We start from the raw sequence: 22,759 nt of genomic DNA, 5'->3' as shown, positions 1-22,759 counted from the left end.
CCTTCCTCTTTCAAATATCTGACAAATAACGTTTGACGCCAAATAGCCGAAGTTGAAAATATGCCGAGGTATCGTTAACCAATCCTTCCTTTCCTTTCTTCTTGCAGGAGGCACGATGCGCTTACGTGGTGATCATCATGGCGACATACTGGGTGACGGAGGTGCTGCCCATTCCCGTGACGGCGCTTATCCCCGTCGTGATGTTTCCCGTCCTCAACGTCGTGCCCGCCAAAGTCATCACCAAGGCCTACATCAATGTAACATGAACGAATGAATAAATGAATGAATGAATGAATGAATGAATGCGTGAATGAATGAATGCATGAATGGATAAGTGGATGGGTGGACCGATGGATGGATGGATGGATAAATAAATGTATGGATGGATGGACGTATGGATGGATGGATGGACGGATGGACGGACGGACGGACGGACGAGTACACGAATGAATGAATGAATGGATGGATTGGGATGGGGTTACACAGAAATACCAACAAGATACTAACTAGAACAAGAGAGATTCAGTTTAATTGTTTAGTCTTAACTGCTACATGACGGGGCGGGACGTTGCCCAGTTCGCTTGATGCGCGGTCGGTCTAGGATCGATCCCCGTCGGTGGACCCATTGCGATATTTCTCGTTCCAGCCAGTGCTCCACGACTGGTGCAACAAAGGCCGTGGTATGTACTATGTACCTGTCTGTGGGATGGTGCATTTAAAACATCCATTGCTGCTAATCTAAAAGAGTAGCCCATGAAGTAGCGACAGCGGGTTTCCTCTCTCAATATCTGTGTGGTCCTTAACCATATGTCTGACGCCATATATTCGTAAATAAAATGTGTTGAGTGCGTCGTTAAATAAAAAAATTCATTCCTTCCTTGTTGCATAACTGTAAGCTGGGATTTGAGATACTACACTGTGTGCGTATACAGTTTACTGTACGACCGGCCGGTTCAAAACAGGTGGAGCTTAGTCAAAGGTTGTGTTGTTTACTGACACCTCTAGAGCATATTTATGAGATAGAGATTAGATAGATGAAGTAAGAATCGTAAACGTCACATTGCCAGTGTTGATAGTTGTATAAACTGTATTACCACCCTCTGTGACGTAGTAGTTAAACCACTGGCTTTAACGTTGGTAGGTTCTAGGTTCGCATGACGGTACGACTCCCACCCATAATAAGTTGTTACCACTCAGTGTAGGGGTGTCAAGTTAAAACAGTTTCTTTTATTTCACGACACCACTAGAGCACATTGATATATTAATTTTGACATATAGTTTTAGAGAGGAAACCCGCTACAATTATTCCATTAGTATCAACGGATGTTTTATATGTAATTTTTCACAGACAGAACAGCGCGCATTAGGCGATCGCTTTACCACTGGGCTACATCCCTTTCCTTGTATTGCCATTGCATCGACTTATGTCTCACTAACCACTATATATATATATATATATATATATATATATATATATATATATATATATATATATATATATATATATATATATATATATAATTACTCTTGTATTGCCATTACATCGACTTGTGTCTCACTAACCACTATATATATATATATATAATTACTCTTGTATTGCCATTACATCGACTTATGTCTCACTAACCACTATATATATATATATAATTACTCTTGTATTGCAATTACATCGACTTATGTCTCACTAACCACTATATATATATATATATAATTACTCTTGTATTGCCATTACATCGACTTATGTCTCACTAACCACTATATATATATATATAATTACTCTTGTATTGCCATTACATCGACTTATGTCTCACTAACCACTATATATATATATAATTACTCTTGTATTGCCATTACATCGACTTATGTCTCACTAACCACTATATATATATATATATATATATATATATATATATATATATATATATATATATATATATATATATATATTACTCTTGTATTGCCATTATATCGACTTATGTCTCACTAACCACTATATATATATATATAATTACTCTTGTATTGCCATTGCATCTACTTATGTCTCACTAACCACTATATATATATATAATTACTCTTGTATTGCCATTACATCGACTTATGTCTCACTAACCACTATATTACTCTTGTATTGCCATTACATCGACTTATGTCTCACTAACCACTATATTACTCTTGTATTGCCATTACATCGACTTACGTCTCACTAACCACTATATATATATAATTACTCTTCTATTGCCATTACATCGACTTATGTCTCACTAACCACTATATATATAATTACTCTTGTATTGCCATTACATCGACTTATGTCTCACTAACCACTATATTACTCTTGAACAGACATGCTAAAAAGCTGAGTGGTATTTCATAGACAGCGTGCTTGAACCTTGTTTTAAATTAATATTCGTGCTTATATCCAATTAGCGCTCAAGCACGCTTTCCTTGGCACACGCCTTGTTTACCTGGTATGTCTGCGTGTTTGATCCAGGACCCTTGTAATTAAGAAAGTTTCTACGGCGAAAGACCATACCGTGCTGAAAGAAAATCGCGTTTAGTCCATATAGAGTACCTGGGCAATTGCAGGTGTTGAGCCTTGACTGAATTTAAGCAGAACAATGAAGTTAAAATAAAATGAAAGTGAAGTGAAGTGATTAGTAGAGCTGTGGTCACTATGTATTTCAGGACACGATTCTGCTCTTCATAGGAGGTCTGTCAGTAGCGATAGCTATCGAACGGTGGAACTTGCATAGGAAGATAGCGCTCAGAATACTCCTCATAGTGGGCTCAGAACCAAGATGGTAAGTTACAGTTACTCGACTTACATCACACCAAGCAAGTTAGTGAAACATAAACGATTGTAGAAATGATAAGAATGAACCTATTTAAAGTGTGTGCTTTTATCATGTTCACCCCAAGATCTTCACAAAATCAGTCCCAACAAGGTGATTTGAAACTCTAAACCTAACATTAGCCTGGTAAACCATTACATTTAATCCCCACTCCACTCCCAGCCTCAGTTCATGACAACCTCAGCTTCAACCACAATCTAATCTCAGCCCAGTCCCAGCCCCACTCCAGGCTCAGCATAGCCTCCCGTTTAAACCCCAAACCAGGTCTGAATCTAGTCCCAGCATCACGACAACCTTTAGTTCCAGCACCACTCCACAGCCTGTTCTAGTCCCAGCATCACGACAACCTTTAGTTCCAGCACCACTCCACAGCCTGTTCTAGTCCCAGCACCACAACCTTTACGTCCATCCCCACTCCAAGTCGGCCGTAGTCCCAACACCATCACAACGTCTACTTCCAGCCACACGTCAGGTCCGGCCCTTGTCACAGCAACATCACAACCTCCACTTCCAGCCACAGGTCAGGTCCGGCCCTAGTCCCAGCACCACCATAACCTCCACTTCCAGCCCCACTTCAAGTCGGCCCTACTCCCAGCTCCACCACAACCTCCACTTCCAGCCACAGGTCAGGTCCGACCCGACTCCCAGCACCACCACAACCTCCACTTCCAGCCACACTCCAAGTCAGGCCCTACTCCCAGCACCACCACAACCTCCACTTCCAGCCACACTCCAAGTCAGGCCCTACTCCCAGCACCACCACAACCTCCACTTCCAGCCACACTCCAAGTCAGGCCCTACTCCCAGCACCACCACAACCTCCACTTCCAGCCACACTCCAAGTCAGGCCCTACTCCCAGCACCACCACAACCTCCACTTCCAGCCACACTCCAAGTCAGGCTCTACTCCTAGCATCACCACAACCTCCACTTCCATCCACACGTCAGGTCCGGCCCAGTTCCAACACCAGCACAATCTTCAACTTCCAGCCGCACCCAAGGCCTGGCCCAAGTCCCAGCACCAGCACCAGTCTTTGTTCTAGCCCAACCGACTCACAGTGACGAGTACTGTGTAATGACGAGTTCTGTGTACTGATGAGTACCGTGTAATGACGAGTACTGTGTACAGACCAGTAGTGTGTAATGACGAGTACTGTATAATGACGAGTACTGTGCACTGACGAGTACTGTGCACTGACGAGTACTGTGTACTGACGAGTACTGTGCACCAACGAGTACTGTATACTGATGAGTACTGTATACTGACGAGTACTGTATACTGACGAGTACTGTGTAATAACGAGTACTGTGTAATGACGAGTACTGTGTACTGACGAGTACTGTGTAATTACGGGTTTTGTGTACTGACGAGTACTGTGTAATGACGCGTTCTGTGTACTGACAAGTAATGTGTACTGACGAGTACTGTGTAATAACGAGTACTGTGTATTGACAAGTGCTGTGTAATGACGAATATTGTGTAATGACGAGTACTGTGTAACGAGGAGTACTGTATACTGACGAGTAATGTGTATTGACGAGTACTGTATAATAACGAGTGCTGCGTATTGACGAGTATTGCGCAATGACGAGTACTGTGTAACGAGGAGTACTGTGTAATGACGAGTACTGTGTAACGAGGAGTACTGTGTTCTGACGAGCACTGTGTAATGACGAGTACTGTATAATGACGAGTACTGTGTAATGACGAATACTGTGTAACGAGGAGTACTGTGTAATGACGAGTACTGTGTAACGAGAAGTACTGTGTACTGACCAGTAATGTGTACTGACGAGTACCGTGTAATGACGAGTACTGTGTAATGACGAGTACTGTGTAATGACGAGTTCTGTGTACTGACGAGTACTGTGTAATAACGAGTACTGTGTAATGACGAGTACTGTGTAACGAGGAGTACTGTGTAATGACGAGTACTGTGTAATGACGAGTACTGTGTAATAACGAGTACTGTGTAATGACGAGTACTGTGTAACGAGGAGTACTGTGTAATGACGAGTACTGTGTAACGAGGAGTACTGTGTACTGACGAGTACTGTGTAATGACGAGTACTGTGTAATGACGAGTACTGTATAATGACGAGTTCTCTGTAATGACGAGTTCTGTGTAATAACGCGTTCTGTGTTTCAGGCTGATGTTTGGTTTGATGATATCGAGCTGGTTTCTCTCCATGTGGATCAGCAACACGGCCACGACGTCCATGCTGGTTCCCATAGTGGAGGCCATCCTCGTGCAGCTCAAGGGAACGCACGACATCGTCAAGGATCAAACACACAGTGGTGGGTCCATGTTCTCTCAGCCAAAATATAATCACTTCAACATCCAAACCTGTGTCTGAAGATTATATAATTGGAAAGATACGTGTACTTTTAATGAGCTTTGATACAACTGCATGCAACAGTTATACCTCCAATACATAGAATGATATACAGATGTGTGTTGATAGTTTAAACGAACAAATTGAGTAAAGATAATAAAATGGCATTATCATTACAGACACGTTTGTAGCCGATAATGGAGAAATAACTGTGATGGTTGACATGAAAACCGAAAAGCCTACTGGGAACGTGGAGTCACGTGACGGGGAATCGAAGCAGATTTCCAATGGCGATGAATCAAAGACGCAAGAACAAAAGTCAGCCTTTCGTTTGATTATTTTGTTTGTTTAACATTTTAATTTATTTTAATTTTTATTCCTGGTCGAAAAACCAAACTGTGTAATGTAAGCACACTGGATGTCAAGGACTGTTATTAGCGTGTGTGTGTGTGTGTGTGTGTGTGTGTGTGTGTGTATGTATGTACAGCATGGCCCCCGTGCCCCCGGCTGAGCAGGGGAGGGGGGGTAATTACTAGGGTCTCGTTCCATGAAACTAGCTTAGCACTACTATCGCATGTGCCCCACTTTTTAGATATTTTGCTTTATATTTGCTTTAATGCCTCCCCCCCCCCCCCCAACACACACACATGCTTTTTGGCACCTTCCTACGCCACTGTACATCCAAGATGTTCCATATAGTCGGTATTATTTAATTAATTCGCACTTCTTCGCAAAGAAAAGAAGATTTTAATTGTTAAAGGGGCCGTAAGGCTGTTTTGTTGAACAGCTGTAAACTTTACGTGTGCCAGCCGTAAAACTCACCGTAAGTCATTACAATTAAACTTAGCCAGTGGCGGATTTAAGGGGGAGGGACCCTCCCCCAAATGTTTTTTGCGACAGTTATATTTTTATTATATTATTTATTTATTACGTTGAAGAATCCGAGTATGATGCCCCTTCCCCATAATTCAGGTTACTAAATAGACAATACTTCGAATAGCCGTTACTTACCATTTATCTTACAATGAGTTGTTTGAAAACGTATGTGACGAATTTAAACGTATTTCGTTCCAACTAATACTTATTTACAGTACGGTGGCATTTGCGCTTGAAGGTGATTTATGCGTCAAATAGCAATCAGTTTCTGTCGTGCTTTGAAATGGTCAACTTGGAGCAGCTATTCGTATGTCTTTAAATCGATCACACACACACGTGTGTTATTGGTGTGTGTTATCATAAATAATGGAATCTGTTCTCACCAATGGAACATTAATAACACTTTGTCGTTCATGATAGTAGATAATAGCATTATGTTATTAATTAACGTATCGCTTGTTTGTGTGATGAAGCTCGGTTTATAAACATATGTATTAGCTGCATGTATACGTACAGGTATATTTTGAAAGACCTGGACTAGTACGTTATCTATTAACAAGTGACATGTGTATCATGTTGTGTAGTATTTCACTGTTTTAAAGCATCCCGCCGTCACACATTTCGGAAAGAAGTTACCCACTAGCAGCACTCTCTAGGTCATAATGTTCCCACTATTTCCAACCCTGGCAATCAGCCACGGCAATCGGCAATGTATTTGCGTTTCTGTTTTGCAGTTCCCCTGCATCGCTGGAGGTCTCCGACGACATCTACAATCGCCACTACACGAGGATGTGCAAGGCGCTGTCGCTGTGTATCTGCTACGCCGCCAACGCAGGCGGCATGTGTAGTCTGACGGGGACGGCTCCCAACCTGGTGCTCAAGGGACAATCAGACATGTGAGTAGGACAGGGGTGGAGCTAGCAGTACGGGTACATGTGAGCAGGGGTGGAGCTAGCAGTGCGGGTACATGTGAACAGGGGTGGAGCTAGCAGTACGGGTACACGTGAGCAGGGGTGGAGCTAGTAGTATGGGTACACGTTGTGAGCAGGGGTGGAGTTAGCAGTACGGGTACACGTGAGCAGGGGTGGAGCTAGCAGTACGGGTACATGTGAACAGGGGTGGAGCTAGCAGTACGGGTACACGTGAGCAGGGGTGGAGCTAGCAGTTCGGGTACACGTGAGCAGGGGTGGAGCTAGCAGTTCGGGTACACGTGAGTAGGGGTGGAGCTAGCAGTACGGGTACACGTGAGCAGGGGTGGAGCTAGCAGTACGGGTACACGTGAGCAGGGGTGGAGCTAGCAGTTCGGGTACACGTGAGCAGGGGTGGAGCTAGCAGTTCGCTACACGTGAGATGGGGTGGAGCTAGCAGTACGGGTACATGTGAACAGGGGTGGAGCTAGCAGTACGGGTACATGTGAACAGGGGTGGAGCTAGCAGTACGGGTACATGTGAACAGGGGTGGAGCTAGCAGTCCGGGTACACGTGAGCAGGGGTGGAGCTAGCAGTGCGGGTACACGTGAACAGGAGTGGAGCTAGCAGTTCGGGTACACGTGAGTAGGGGTGGAGCTAGCAATACGGGTACATGTGAACAGGGGTGGAGCTAGCAATACGGGTACATGTGAACAGGGGTGGAGCTAGCAGTACGGGTATACATGAGCAGGGGTGGAGCTAGCAGCACGGGTACACGTGAGCAGGGGTGGAGCTAGCAGTGCGGGGTACACGTGAGCAGGGGTGGAGCTAGCAGTACGGGTACGTTGAACAGGGGTGGAGCTAGCAGTACGGGTACGTTGAACAGGGTTGGAGCTAGCAGTATGAGAGAGAGAGAGAGAGAGAGAGAGAGAGAGAGAGAGAGAGAGAGAGAGAGAGAGAGAGAGAGAGAGAGAGAGAGAGAGAGAGAGCGAGAGAGAGAGAGATAGAGAGAGAACAAGAACGAGAACAAGAGTGACCCATCGTTGGCACAAAGACTTACAATGGGAGAAAAAACTGGAATAATTGTTTTATATGCATATTTCGTTCTGTATAATCAGATGTAACTGAATGTATAAATACATGTTTGTTAAATGTTGATGGATGAACTGAGATTTAAATCTAATTATAAAAGTCAGTGTGTGTAATATATAAAGAAAGGATTCAACAAGCAGGTTATTTTGTTGTGTTTTTTCCTCAGTCTGTACGAGAAATATGGCGGGGTATCTCCGGTGAATTTCGGCAGCTGGATGGGCTTCGGTCTTCCTCTTGGTTTCATCGTCCTCATCATCACGTGGGTGTGGCTTCAGATCTTCTTCCTCAGATGCAGGTACGTGTCAAGAGTACGTCATTATGTGTCGACAATTATCAAATTAAGACCTCTTCATCCGATTCAGGTATTTGTCATAAGTAACAGAATTGATCTCCTGTCTCAGATACGTATAAAAATTAAAATTAAAATAAATATATAAAAAATATTTTTGGTTAAATATTAAAAACGCAGAATTCAAATCTTGTCCAGGTGTGTGTTAAAAATAGCAAAATTCCAATTAGTTTGTCCAGTTGTCATGCACGGCGGAGCGGGATGGGGGGGGGGGGGGCACGCCACTCCCCAAAATAATGCTGAATCAAAAATATAAATGGTATTAAATCTTAAGGCAGAGAGGAATTTTTCATGTAGAATGCAAGAAATTGTATTTCAAAATTTTACAGCGGAGCATACCCCCAAACCCCTAAAAACTTTGCACTGCACCCTCGATCTCAATCAGCACACTCCCCCCAATGTCTACTTGCTTTCGCCGTGCCTGGTTGTCCAAGTGCACTCATTACATGATATCATTCTACACCTGTGATATTGTTGCTTGTAATATACAGACGAAAAGTCGAGATGTTGACTTGTAACCTTTCCTTTAAAAGGAGAGAAGGATCGGGATGCTATTATTCCTGTGTGAACAGGATCATTTACCTTTAGGTGACTTTGATACCAGGCCTGATAATTCCCCATGAATTTCTCTTCTCCTACAGCGATGGGTGCACCTGTCTGAAGTCCGACTCGGCGAGGAAGAAGCAGTCTTCCAGGGTGAAGAAAGTCATACAGAGCGAGTACGACAAGCTAGGACCTGTGACGTAAGAGACTCAGTCACCACAGCATTTTTGTTGTTGCGTAGAGTAATGCGCGAGCCGAGAGCGACCAGACATATTTAAAATATTTTCCATATCACTTATATCAGAGGTAATGCGCTTGAAATAAATATGTGATTGTCCACTGACTTATCGAGTGCTCAAATAATCACGGGAAAAAGCAGCGGAGTGACCCTGTATTGTAACAATTTGTAACCATACTAGACTTACATTTTCCTATGATTGTTCCACGCGCTAGACTAGACACAGCAGTGAGAACTTTTAACCGGAAATACATTTCATTTCATTTCAACTTATTTTCGTGCTTATATCCCATTAAGGTTCACACACGTTGTCCTGGGCACACACCTCAGCTATATGGACTGTCTGTCCAGGACAGTGGGTTAGTTGTTAGTTATTAGTGGTAAGTGAGAGAGAAGAGGGTGTAGTGGTCTTACACCTACCTACTGAGTCGTTAAAACTCGCTCTGGGTGGGAGCCGATACCGGGCTGCGAACCCTGTACCTACCAGCCTTACGTCCGATGGCTTAAACACGACACCCCCCAGGCCGGTGGAAATACATAAACTTGCATTGGCAGCAAGGAAGAGTCCACGTTCTTGTTGCTGGAAATTATTTCATCTTTCAGGTTTGCACAGCGTGGAGTATTATTTGTCTTTGCACTTCTTGTTGTGCTGTGGATATCACGTGACCTTGGAGGAATTGGAGGTTGGGGAAACCTCTTTGATAAAGGGTTCGTATAATGCTCTTAAAATATTTTACCCGAGTATTGAATAATAACACAAGAAATACATCTAAGGTATTTAGAAAACATTCATGAGCATCTGTTCACCAGTTTTTAATGAGGGTTTTTTCCACTGGATTGTGGGTGTGCATCAAATTGTCCTGAAAGTTCATTAGTTAATGAATGTAAACTCCAAATTGCCCTGAAAGTCCATTAGTTAATGAAAGTAAATATGTTTTGTTTTAAGTTTGAACATGTAGTGTATTGTGCAGTACTGTAGATGCTCTACTTTCAGGTTGCACTACTATCTAGAAATCCCCCTAATTCACACCATATTGTGTTGTTCTACCAATAAAATAATTGTATGTCTCAATTTACATAAGTCAATTTAAATAGATTATTTACATCTTTTCGTTTCTTGAATATTTAATATCATGTAATCACTGCATAAACGCCATTACAACAAAACATTTGTGGGTCTCCATCAACGACAAGTCTGCAGTTAGTGTAACAGTCATATGTAGAATAAAATTGTTTGTTTGGGGGGGGTTTTCAGCATGGTAAAGGACTCCACTCCATCAATACTATGCGCCATACTTCTTTTCATTATCCCGTCATCCAAGCCCGACATCTTCTGCTGGCGAGGTAGGTCAATTACTTATTGATGTGTGTGCATATAGATATTGAGTTTTTAATTCTGATCGTTATGGCTCACATATTTGCATCTAGTAATCGGAGTGTTGGGGATGGGGGAAGGGGAGGATCAAAATGATTTGTATTTTTGATGCTGGGGTGTCGTTAAACAATAGTTAATTCATTCATTTGCTATCCTGCTACTGGAGACTTCGCCCATGTTATTTTGTAATATAGGGATCATATAGCAAAATATTGAGACGTAAATGTTCTTAAATTTGCAGGGAATACTTTTTTTAATGGTATATGTCGTTAATACCAACAATACCCGCTCTGTCAATCCTAATTTGAAGTTGACAATTTAGCGTGAATGTCAGTGGCAAATGGCATTGTGACTTATACAAACTGAAACCTTTATCTCAACAAAATATAGAAATTACCAAATGCTAACGTAAAAACGTTTTCTGAGGTGTCATTAAACAAATATTCCATTCCTGTCCTCTTGTCGCTGCCTAGACCGGACGCCTGGTGCTGAGCGGAAGCCGTACAAGCCTCTCCTGGAGTGGAAGGTCGTGCACGAGAAGATGCCCTGGGCTCTCTTCCTGCTCATTGGAGGAGGATACGCTCTCGCCAAGGCCTGCGAGGTAAACAGGTTTTGTTTTAGTTATCAAAGAGATGTTAGTTCATTGACGCATGGCAGTGTTTCAACAGTTACTCTGGGCTCTCTTCCTGCTCATTGGAGGAGGATACGCTCTCGCCAAGGCCTGCGAGGTAAACAGGTTTTATTTTAGTTATTAAAGAGATGTTAGTTCATTGACGCATGGCAGTGTTTCGACAGTTACTCTGGGCTCTCTTCCTGCTCATTGGAGGAGGATACGCTCTCGCCAAGGCCTCCGAAGTAAACAGGTTTTGTTTTAGTTATCAAAGAGATGTTAGTTCATTGACGCATGGCAGGGCAGTGTTTCAACAGTTACTCTGGGCTCTCTTCCTGCTCATTGGAGGAGGATACGCTCTCGCCAAGGCCTCCGAAGTAAACAGGTTTTGTTTTAGTTATCACAGAGATGTTAGTTCATTGACGCATGGCAGTGTTTCAACAGTTACTCTGGGCTCTCTTCCTGCTCATTGGAGGAGGATCTCGTCTGCTCATTGGGGGAGGCTATGCTCTTGCCAAGGCCTGTGAGGTAAACAGGTTTCGTTTCAGCAATTAAAGAAAGAAGTGTTATAGTTTAGTGGCTCATGTCTGTGTTTCAACTTTTACTCTGGTTTCCGTATTTCGTCATTCGAGGAGCATACGCTTTTGCCACGGTAAACAGTTCTTGTGTCAGTAAGGAATCAGAACGACTGTGACTTATGACAGTGTTTCAACAGTTACCATGGGCTCTCTTCCTACTCATGCTATGTACTTGCCAAGGCCTGCGAAGAAAACATATTTTCTTTCAGTAATGAATCAAAAAGAAAGGGATGTTACTTTAGTGACTCATGGCAGTGTTTCAACAGGTACTCTGGGCTCTCTTTATTATCATTAGAGGAGGCTATGCTCGTGTTAAGGTTTGCGAGGTAAACAGGTTTTGTTTAAGTAATGAACTGGATGTTAGTTCAGTGACTCATAATATGGTGTCAACTGTTACTCTGGGCTCCTTTTCTGACACCTGATAATGATTCTACCAGCTATAGTCGACGTTATAGTATTATAATTGTGGCATCACTGTCAGTTGTTTAAAAAAACATGAGCAAAACATCACTTGGTTACATATTTTTGAAGTTATCTCAACGTTACGATGTCATAAAATCACTACGTCATATGCGATGGTCTACGACGGTTTTACGATATTATAATGATAAGATAGCTTCGAAAATGTGGGCCCTGAATTTGTTTTAAATCTCAGCCTCTTTAATTTGTGTAAAACATGATGCAAATGTTTATGATATTCTAGATTCTGCCGTTGTGTGTATTATTTGCAGGATTCTGGCCTATCAGCATGGGTTGGCCTACAGCTGACAGTGTTTAAAGACTTCCACCCGTATTTGATGCTGCTAATACTGTGCTACATCACTGCTGCAGCTACTGAAGTTACCAGCAACACGGCTATAGCAAACCTCATCATCCCCATCATGTCCTCGCTGGTGAGTAATGTCGATCTTCATCATGTTCTCCTTTGTGTATAATGTCAATCTTCATCATGTTTTCCAAGGTGAGTAATGTCGATCTTCATCATGTTCTCCAATGTGAGTAATGTCAATCTCCATCATGTTCTCCAAGGTGAGTAATGCCAATCATCATCATGTTCTCCAAGGTGAGTAATGTCGATCTTCATCATGTTCTCCAAGGTGAATAATGCCAATCATCATCATGTTCTCCAAGGTCAGTAATGTCGATTTTCATCATGTTTTCCAAGGTGAGTAATGTCGATCTTCATCATGTTCTCCAAGGTGAGTAATGTCAATCTCCATCATGTTCTCCAAGGTGAGTAATGCCAATCATCATCATGTTCTCCAAGGTGAGTAATGTCGATCATCATCATGTTCTCCAAGGTGAGTAATGTCAGTCTTCATCATGTCCTCCAAGGTGAGTAATGCCAATCATCATCATGTTCTCCAAGGTGAGTAATGTCCATCTTCATCATGTCCTCCCTGGTGAGTAATGTCAATTTTCGCTATGTTCTCCCTGGTCAGTAATGTCGATCTTCATCATGTTCTCCAAGGTGAGTAATATCAATCTTCATCATGTTCTCCAAGGTGAGTAATGTTGATCTTCATCATGTTCTCCTTTGTGAATAACGTTAGTCTTTATCATGTCCTCCCTGGTGAGTAATGTCAATATTCATCATGTTCTCCAAGGTGAGTAATGTCAATCTTCATCATGTCCTCCCTGGTGAGTAATGTCAATCTTCATCATGTTCTCCAAGGTGAGTAATGTCGATTTTCAGCATGTCCTCCCTGGTGAGTAATGTCGATCTTCATCATGTTTCCCATGGTGAGTAATGTCAATCTTCATCATGCCTCCCTGGTGAGTAATGTCGATCTTCGCCATGTTCTCCAAGATGAGTAATGTCAGTCTTCATCATGTCCTCCCTGGTGAGTAATGTCAATCTTCATCATGTCCTCTCTGGTGAGTAATACGATTTTCATAATGTTCTCCAAGGTGAGTAATATCAATCTTCATCATGTTCTCCAAGGTGAGTAATGTCAATCTTCATCATGTCCTCCCTGGTGAGTAATGTCAATCTTCATCATGTGCTCTCTGGTGAATAATGTCAATCTTCATCATGTTCCACCAGGGACGTCATCTTCATCATGTTTTCCCTGGTGAGTAATATCATCTTCATCATATTCTCCCTGGTGACTATTGACAGCTTCATCATGCCTTATGTGGTGAGTAATGACATCTTCATCATGCCCTATCTGGTGAGTAATGTCAATCTTCATCATGTTCTCACGTTTGAGTAATGTCACTCTAAGCCCTGTCCTGGTGAATGATGTCAGTTATTTCCATAAAGAACAGTGGGTAATAGCTACAGTTGTCGGCAGATTTTACATTTAGCTATATTTTAGTTTGGTATACACTATGAATGTAACTTTGTGTCCCCTTTCATGTGATGATTTCTCGAACAGCCCTGTTAACCTTTTGCCTGTCATCATTTTACAGGCTCTCAATACTGGAGTTAACCCTCTCTTCTACATGTTTCCTACCGCCATAGCGACGTCATTTGCATACATGTTACCAGTGGCAACGCCACCAAATGCCATTGTGTTTTCATATGGACATCTAAGGGTTATCGACATGGTGAGTTTGTTGTCATTTACCAATCAATAACTTAATATACCTCATGTTCACAAACATTTTGTCACTTTAAGTTGACTTTCGCGTTTATATCACAGAGAGAGAGAGAGAGAGAGAGAGAGAGAGAGAGAGAGAGAGAGAGAGAGAGAGAGAGAGAGAGAGAGACACAGAAAGAGACAGAGACAAAGAGGGATATATATATGTGATATGTGATATATATATATATATATATATATATATATATATATATATATATATATATATATATATATATTTATATATATATTTATATATATGTATGTAAAAAGGGTTAGGGAGAGATAAAGGGTTAGGGAGAGACAGACAGACATACAGATTTATTAATCATCAGCTATACTTGTCTGGGCCCCGTTCCACGAAGGAATCGTAGCTACGGTTAATTGTAGTGACTTACAGTGAGTTGTATGGTTGGCACCCCTAGAAATTACAACCGTTTCAACAAACATTCGCACGGTAGTCGTAAGTGCATCTCTAAAGCCCTACCAACACGATCATATATGTGTCCAAAAACATTGTTGGACATGCCGGGACAAATGTCACCACTTGTTTACGTTTCTATAACTTTCTCTCTACACAACGATGCAACATTCTTGGACTTTTGTCCACATATGTTGCAGGATTTTGACGTTTGTTTAGAATGTGATAAATAAACAATGGGGCAAAAATTAAATTGGTGGGAAAATAGCATCATGTAAAGCTTCTTATTTACTTTTGTTTTAAAGTATTATAATTTTGGTAGACTTAAGCACAGCAGTTTATTTGACTGACTGATTTCCATCAGGGTTCCCAACCAGCTAATATGAATACACGGTTTGTACTCCACACTGTGTTGGGAGCGGCAACGTTTTTTACATTTCACTATAACATTTACCTTGTTTGAAAATATATTTTTTTAAAACCAACAACAACAAAAACTCTCGTAGAAAACCCTAATGAGTATCACCCCACCCACCTCCTTTTCCAGCTATAGATGCTTGTTTATTGCCTTTGTATTCAGGTACTGAAATGGACTCTAGTATTATATTTTCACCGGAATGCTGTTCACATTTTTACACCTTGTCTGATACATCTCAGGCAGAACCTTATAGTACATCACTAATTTTTAGGTTAATTTCTACACAGAATAGACCGCACTATTATGTATATATGTTAAACCTGTTAGTACATCATTAATTTCTAGATTACTTTCTACACAGAATAGACCGCACTATTATGTATATATGTTAAACCTGTTAGTACATCATTAATTTTTAGATTAATTTCTACACAGAATAGACCGCACTATTATGTATATATGTTAAACCTGTTAGTACATCATTAATTTCTAGATTAATTTCTACACAGAATAGACAGCACTATTATGTATATTATGTATATATGTTAAACCTAGCCCGAGTACTTTGATTGTAAGAGAGTTAGACGGACATTTGGACATAAATACGCTCTCATTACAGTCAGAGACCAAACTATGTATTTTTTTGGCAATTGCCGACAACCAAAAAGTTGTCAAAGATTTCCGCTCTAATACCACAACAATCCTATGTTTGACGTGAAATACCTTTACATCGATCATTTTCGAGTTAATTGATTAAAAAGAAATTCAGATATTAATCACTAATACACACACTACAGAAAGAAATCCGACACCACCCACATTCAGCTAAGCTTCGGCAAACTCCGGACAGCAGAATTCTAAGTTCGCCGACCTATATCGTAACGTTGCGTCACATGATCGCCCTCTCAGCCATTCCGTCTTCCAGGGGCCGTTTCAAAACGACAAGTGTCCGACAATCACAAAAAAAAACCAGAAGTTTGTTTTGTGTAACGACACCACTAGAGCACATTGATTCATTAATCATCGGCTATTCGATGTCAAATATTTGGTTAGAGAGGAAACCCGCTACATTTTATCATTAGTAGCAAGTGATCTTTTATAGGCCTATGCACTATCTCACAGACAGGATAGCACATACCACGGCGTTTCATATGCCAGAGTGGTACACATGCCAAACAGGCATACGACACGTAGATCAAATACTTTTTTCACCTTGAGAAAAGGTGAATGTAATATTGTTTCTGTCTGTGTGTGTGTGTGTGTGTGTGTGTGTGTGTGTGTGTGTACTACTCTGTCGCTTTGGTGATTGTCCACAGCCCAGTGGTAAAGCGCTCACTTGATGCGTTTTCGGTCTGGGATCGATCCCCGTCGGTGGGTCCATTGCGCTATTTCTCGCTTCACCCAGTGCACCACGACTGGTATATCAAAGGCCGTGGTATGTGCTATCCTGTCTGTGATGGTGCATATAAAAGATCACTTGCTACTAATGATAAAATGTAGAGGGTTTCCTCTCAAACACAGTGATAAAATCAATGTGCTCTAAACAAACCTTTTTTTGTGATTGTCGGGCACTTGTCGTTTTGAAACGGCCCCTGGAAGACGGAATGGCTGAGTGGGCGATCATGTGACGCATCGTCACGATATAGGTCGGCGAACTTAGAATTCTGCTGTCCGGAGTTTGCCGAAGCTTAGCTGAATGTGGGTGCTGTCGGGTTTCTTTCTGTAGTGTGAGTATTAGTGATTAATATCTGAATTTCTTTTAATCAATTAACTCGAAAATTATCGATGTAAAGGTATTTCACGTCAAACATAGGATTGTTGTGGTATTAGAGCGGAAAACTTTGACAACTTTTTGGTTGTCGGCAATTGCCAAAAAAATACATAGCTTGGTCTCTGACTGTAATGAGAGCGTATTTATGTCCAAATGTCCGTCTAGCTCTCTTACAGTCAGAGTACTCGGGCTATGTTAAACCTTGTATACATTTTCTTCTTTTCCAAATCACCACGTCACCGTTTGCAGGTCTCTGCTGGCTTCATTCTCAACATCCTGGCCGTCCCGCTGTTGCTACTGGCAACAGCCACGTGGGGTACGGCGCAGTTCGATTTCGACGTGCTTCCAGACATCTTCAGACACAATCTCACACTGAACGCGACTATATAAATGTTATCAAGATCTACCAAAGAGCAACTCCAGGCGGACTCTGTAATATTAGTATGTTGTTATACCTGTGAGGTATATATCCACATATATATGCCAAAACATAATACCTGCAGTCCGTCCCAGCCTCCGTAAACAATATTTTTGTAAATAATTTTATTTTGATATGGACATAACAAAACAAACAAAAACACTTTTTTTTTTTTTTTTTTTTTTTTTTTTTTTTTGGTAATTTAGAAAACAATCGGCTCAGAAATAAATAACTTGTAGTACAAATGCCATACTAAGACAACGGCGCTCTGTGTGGGAAGGACTATAAAAGTCTCCACTAAAGGTGTTATCTCAAAGTTACATAATATCGGCTTCCCGCTAAAATTGTTTATTAAGTTTGTCATTGAATAGTAAACATTATACCTTCAACTGCATGCCCATTAAAATATTTTAATTTAATGGTAGAAAACAATATTAGAGAATCTATAGAGAACGACTGGCCAAACTAGGCGTGAACACCCTGTATGATACAGTGTGTCGTTATACTACGATGATGGTGTTGTCGGCAAGTTGGCTGTCCGTGCAACTCATCTGTCGCTGACGGCTCTATCAGGACGCCGACAACTTGCCAGATTTGTAGATTCTCCAGTTTCATATAAGAGATTTGATAAGACAGGAATCCAGTCATTTGGAACGTGATTTTGTTTACACGGCATGCGAGCACATCACAGTATCGACATTCCCGATTTATTTGTGCCGAGATTATGTGTGGGATCCATTAACGTGTAGTTATTTTAAAACAGTAACTGTGAAAATAGCTCTTGTAACTATGGCATAGCACCTTTAAGCGTTTTAACAAACTTTGGAAAACATTATTAAAATGTTGTCGTGCATCGTGCATGAACTCAGTAATTGAACACACACGAACATTCCAAGCAAGAAACTGTCATTTACGTTTTATTCAGAACAGTACCATGTTTTTAGAGGACCATGCATCTGGAAACGTAAACTTGCTGATCAAGCTGAAACACTTTCCTTCAGATACTAGCTCCTCTTCACAGAAATCTCAGGTTTGAGTCAATGTATATAGAACTCACGAGGAGTGCATCGGATGCACTCGGTGACCAAGTCCAATTTTTACAAACATTTCATACAGAGAGATCTGAGGCAATCAATTATAAAACAGGTCTGCCGTCCCTTGTAACAGTTAATCGGTATTGGCACTGCGTCTGCTAGTTACTGCATACAGGCCCGGTTCTAGTGTGGTTATTTAACCAGAAGATTCCATAAAAATGTCGTTGTATGATATAATATCACATGTATTTAGACACTGGACGTATATAATCAGCGATTGTGTGTTAACTGTTAATGTATGCTGTTTAAATGAAGAATAAACGAGTATATGAGATTATTTATGTTTTGTTACTAACTGATTGAACTAGAGTCCTGATGAATTTGTTAAAACATTAATAAATACATAAATAAATAAAACTAGGAAACTGATTGTTCAGTTGGTTTGGTATTTAGAAAAGGCAGTCCTTGTCGATATTTAACTGACGTCCAAAACAAATTTTACACATATAAAATTTGAATAATTTAATCAATATTATTGCTAATCGAAAATAACCAAGTTAGCAAACACATTACAACACTTTGCATGTATCACGAAGTGCATTGTGACGTGTTTAGATGTTGAACTTCATGATACTTTCATATCCCACCGTACCGTTTGTTGGTTTTCTATAATACAATATCAAGCCTTGTAAAGTTTCTTTTGGACGTCAGTATATTATAAATGAATGAATTGATCTAAACAGAAAGCACCTCATGCCAATGGAGAGCACGCGGTCTTTATATTCACTTTTCATAAAGGGACATTCCTGAGTTTGCTGCAATTTTTAAGATGTTGTCGACTAATAAAATGTTTCTAAGATTAAACTTACATATTAAATATATTTTCTGATTTAGAATATTAGTGGCGGTATATTAAACGTGTTTCTGATCGTTCTAATATTTGAACTATGTTAATTTTCATTTTATTTCCCAAAAATATTTTTCCGTGTGTACGAAATTATTTGAAGACAAAATCCAGTTTGGGCTTCTTATAAATATTAAGACGACCAGAAATGCATTGAATAAACAGACACTGATATTGTAAACAAGAAAATACATTTAATATTTAAGTTTAATCGCAGAAATATTTTATTAGTCGGAAATATCTTACAATGCAGCAAACTCCGGAATATGCCTTAATACTCCAAGTATCTACCGATGGTGACCCACTGTACGTTATCTCATGGTGTACGACAGTCGGACTTCCTGCTCAAGAGGGGCGAGCTACAAAGGTTACAATGGTCGGAAAGGAGGGACGAGTCATACGATCGACTCCCATTTGATGGGTGCTTAGGGTATTTCTGAATCCACTGCTCCACGACTGGTATTTGAGTCACTGTTGTGACTGATGCCAATTGTAAAGGGTAAACCAGGGGCGGCGCAGTGTAAAAAATAGTGCAACGGCTCGAGGTTGCCAGACTCTCCTTTCAAATTCGCCTGTGAAGACCATTTTCACAGATACAACAAATATGAACAAAAAAGTGATACGACCATGCTGTACCTCTTTGAAAAGTGGTACGACCATGGCCGTACCGGCCGTACCGTCTGCGCCGCCCTTGTAGACTCTGTCGCGGCAGCAAATATTTTGTTTATATTAATACTAAATAGTACAGCAATTGTCATTAGCCAATCATTTAATGGTTATTAAACCATCATGCCTTTTTTCCTGCTCATGATGTCACAAACAAACGCCCACATAGTCAGGATTTTATATTAGGAGGCACCCACATTGAGTTGTGTTATGGGGCGAAAAGAAAATATAAAATATAGTGGGGAACAGGGAGATTTGGTTGAGAGACATGGCCCCATTGCCCACTTCCCTCAATTTGTACCTAGGCCACAATGAGAAGACAAACTGACCACATGACACACCTTACAACACAGTACTCAAGAGTTATCATCCAGTAATTACAAGTCTTTAAAGACTGGGTACCTAAGGAAGAATTACTTGGTTAATATATGTAAGACCCACTTATCCAAACAGACATTCCCAGTCTGGAGCTCCACGCGGTAAGACGTGTTTGTTTCGCTTGTACACACTGCACGTGCTTTCGTGTGCTCGACTTGGGGGTCCTTCATTTCGTTGTTTTTGTCAGCGAAATGAAGTTTTCTACTGGGATGTATGCGGCCATTGGAACTGATTGAACGCTGGAACGCTTCTCGTTTCGACAGCCTGCACCACCAGGCTGGATTCTTTTTTAGCGAGATTCCTTGCCTCCACGTCATTTCTCCGTCTAACTGTCGACTTGTTTTTTTCGTGACTCGTATGACGGCCATTCTGCAGAACGCCACGGTTGTTCGCGTTTAGTCTCTACATGTCCGAGCCTGTCCTAGCAGCAATGGAAGATTGACCGCCCCACTCTAAGAAGAAATAGGAAGCGGGGTCGGCCCCTACTACTCTTTTTCTAGACTTTACCTTGCTTTATAGTGATACCATCTCGTATCCTCCGGAGTTGGGCTCGTCCGCACCACTATACCAACCCATGACGACTGGACTATACCCTAGTCTGATACTCTCTCTCGTTCAGACGGATCCGGCTTCTCAAGATCTGTATTTCAGCACAGCACTACACCTTCAACGTCTATCGACTGTCAATCTAGGGGTTTTTTTGACGGGATGCAACCCATCTCGTCCCTTTAAGCTGTGCACCCAAACGGCCTTAACGAGGCCACTCGCGTGGACATATCGATCGGACTTTAAACTTTTAGATCTGCGTTCAAAATTTTATGTCGAAATTAGTTCCTTTTTTTAAATATTATTAAATAGTCCGATCCTCTCTTCTTTCTCTTATTTAATTTTGGACTGTCCTTCTAAAATGCTCCAAATTATATAAATATTCGGCCGAGCAGTCAGTTCTTTTTCATTTTTGGCTTGTAACCTTTTTATTTTTTTTTTTTTATTCTATTAACTTTTTTTACTAATTGCTATTTTCAAAATTCTGCCCATTTTCACCCCCCCCCCCCCCCCCCCTCGATCCCGAGTCAGGCCACCGATCTTATCGGAGGTCGGACTCGGGATGGGCGTGTTCGAAACCCTAGTGGTATATGGGCACGTTAAACTAGTTATCATCATCATCATCAAAACGAAATCATGATATATGTCGTCATGGGAAAAACATTCATGGTGGAAATATTGATGAATGCAAATATTTGGATTATTATTTGAATTGAAGTTCAAAAATGTTTGCCTCCAAATAATATTCGAACGCACCTGTGATGGCTACACATTCAATCTGCTAAATACAGATACAAATAATCTCCATCACACCTGTAGTCTGTACGATATGGAGTAAAGAGCTATTTTGAGAAAACTATAGCAGATTGCACTCATTCTGTTAAAACGTATAAGTTGTAAAACGCTCAGATGGTGCGCGGTCGGTCTAGGATCGATCCCCGTCGGTGGGACCAGTGGGCTATTTCTCGTTCTATCTACAGCTCAACAACTGGTATAACAAAGGATATGGTGGTATGTGTTATCCTGTATGTGACTTAATGCATATAAAAGACGCCTTGCTGCTAATCGGAAAGAGTAGCCCATGGCTCTCTTATATATGTGGTCGTTAACCATATGTCCGACGCATTTAACCGTAGAAAAAAATGTATTTAGTGCGTACTTCATTAAAATAGGCGTCGAAAGATTTGGAGTTGGGGAAGGGCATTTGTATTAATTCGCTATTCAGCTAACGGGGAGCAATGTATAAACTTGAGAGTTGGTGGCCAGTTCCTCCAGAGCATCCCACGCTGGTGAGCATCATATTTGTGACGCGTCAGATCACGGAGTAATTGTAAATACTTAAAGCCGCACACCCTAGTTCCATCCAGCGAAAATAAATTATAATTTAGTTAATCTACAAACCTGTAACACACTTAGATCACGTTTTTATCAAATGGAGTGAAAAAGCAGGTTTTATATCGATAAATACCATGGGAATTCCCATGTCCCAATTGCTTGAAATAATTTTGAAAGTTAGTATTCTGATGTCACCGGTAGAAGCACAACAATGCCTACGTCACGACAAATTTCACAGACTTCGGGTGCGTTCGTTTCACCTCTCCTGGACATGTTCCAACTGTTCTGTTCTGGTTGTATCCCCTCTCCAGATATCGTAAGACTTAGCAAAATTATTGGTTTTAAGGGTTTGTAACGTTTTGTATTGAGATACTTACTTGTCTGAACTTTATTGTTACTGAAAATGTTCACGAACTGTGAAGAAAAATCTCACAAATGGACAACAACAAATCGGATGTTGATTGCGCGAACCGTGCACGAGAAAACAAACCGAACCAAAATGATAACGGTCACGTGATATACCAA

General features: G+C 41.1%; 1 protein-coding gene across 1 annotated transcript; it reads left to right on the top strand.

Moving 5' to 3' along the window:
• The first annotated feature begins 116 nt into the window (after positions 1-116).
• On the top strand, positions 117-18,742 carry LOC121368939 (solute carrier family 13 member 5-like). The gene is made up of 13 exons (XM_041493702.1): positions 117-257; positions 2,686-2,801; positions 5,003-5,151; positions 5,369-5,507; positions 6,800-6,961; positions 8,232-8,360; positions 9,056-9,157; positions 9,799-9,903; positions 10,451-10,539; positions 11,044-11,171; positions 12,490-12,651; positions 14,174-14,311; positions 17,203-18,742. Exons 1-13 carry the CDS (start codon positions 138-140, stop codon positions 17,341-17,343), a joined length of 1,680 nt encoding a protein of 559 aa, XP_041349636.1. The 5' UTR covers positions 117-137; the 3' UTR covers positions 17,344-18,742.
• Positions 18,743-22,759: the final 4,017 nt, after the last annotated feature.

Source organism: Gigantopelta aegis, chromosome 3 (genome assembly GCF_016097555.1).
Source record: "Gigantopelta aegis isolate Gae_Host chromosome 3, Gae_host_genome, whole genome shotgun sequence".
Taxonomy (NCBI): Eukaryota; Metazoa; Mollusca; class Gastropoda; order Neomphalida; family Peltospiridae; genus Gigantopelta; species Gigantopelta aegis.
This window is presented reverse-complemented; position numbering and strand designations above follow the sequence as displayed.

What these genes read in the sequence shown, in the direction of transcription:
- LOC121368939 (XM_041493702.1), top strand. Translation starts at nt 138, where the DNA reads ATGGCGACATACTGGGTGACGGAGGTGCTGCCCATTCCCGTGACGGCG. An exon ending in GTGGGCTCAGAACCAAGATG is followed by an intron (nt 2,802 to 5,002) that starts GTAAGTTACAGT and finishes TCTGTGTTTCAG; the next exon opens with GCTGATGTTTGGTTTGATGA. An exon ending in ATCTTCTTCCTCAGATGCAG is followed by an intron (nt 8,361 to 9,055) that starts GTACGTGTCAAG and finishes CTTCTCCTACAG; the next exon opens with CGATGGGTGCACCTGTCTGA.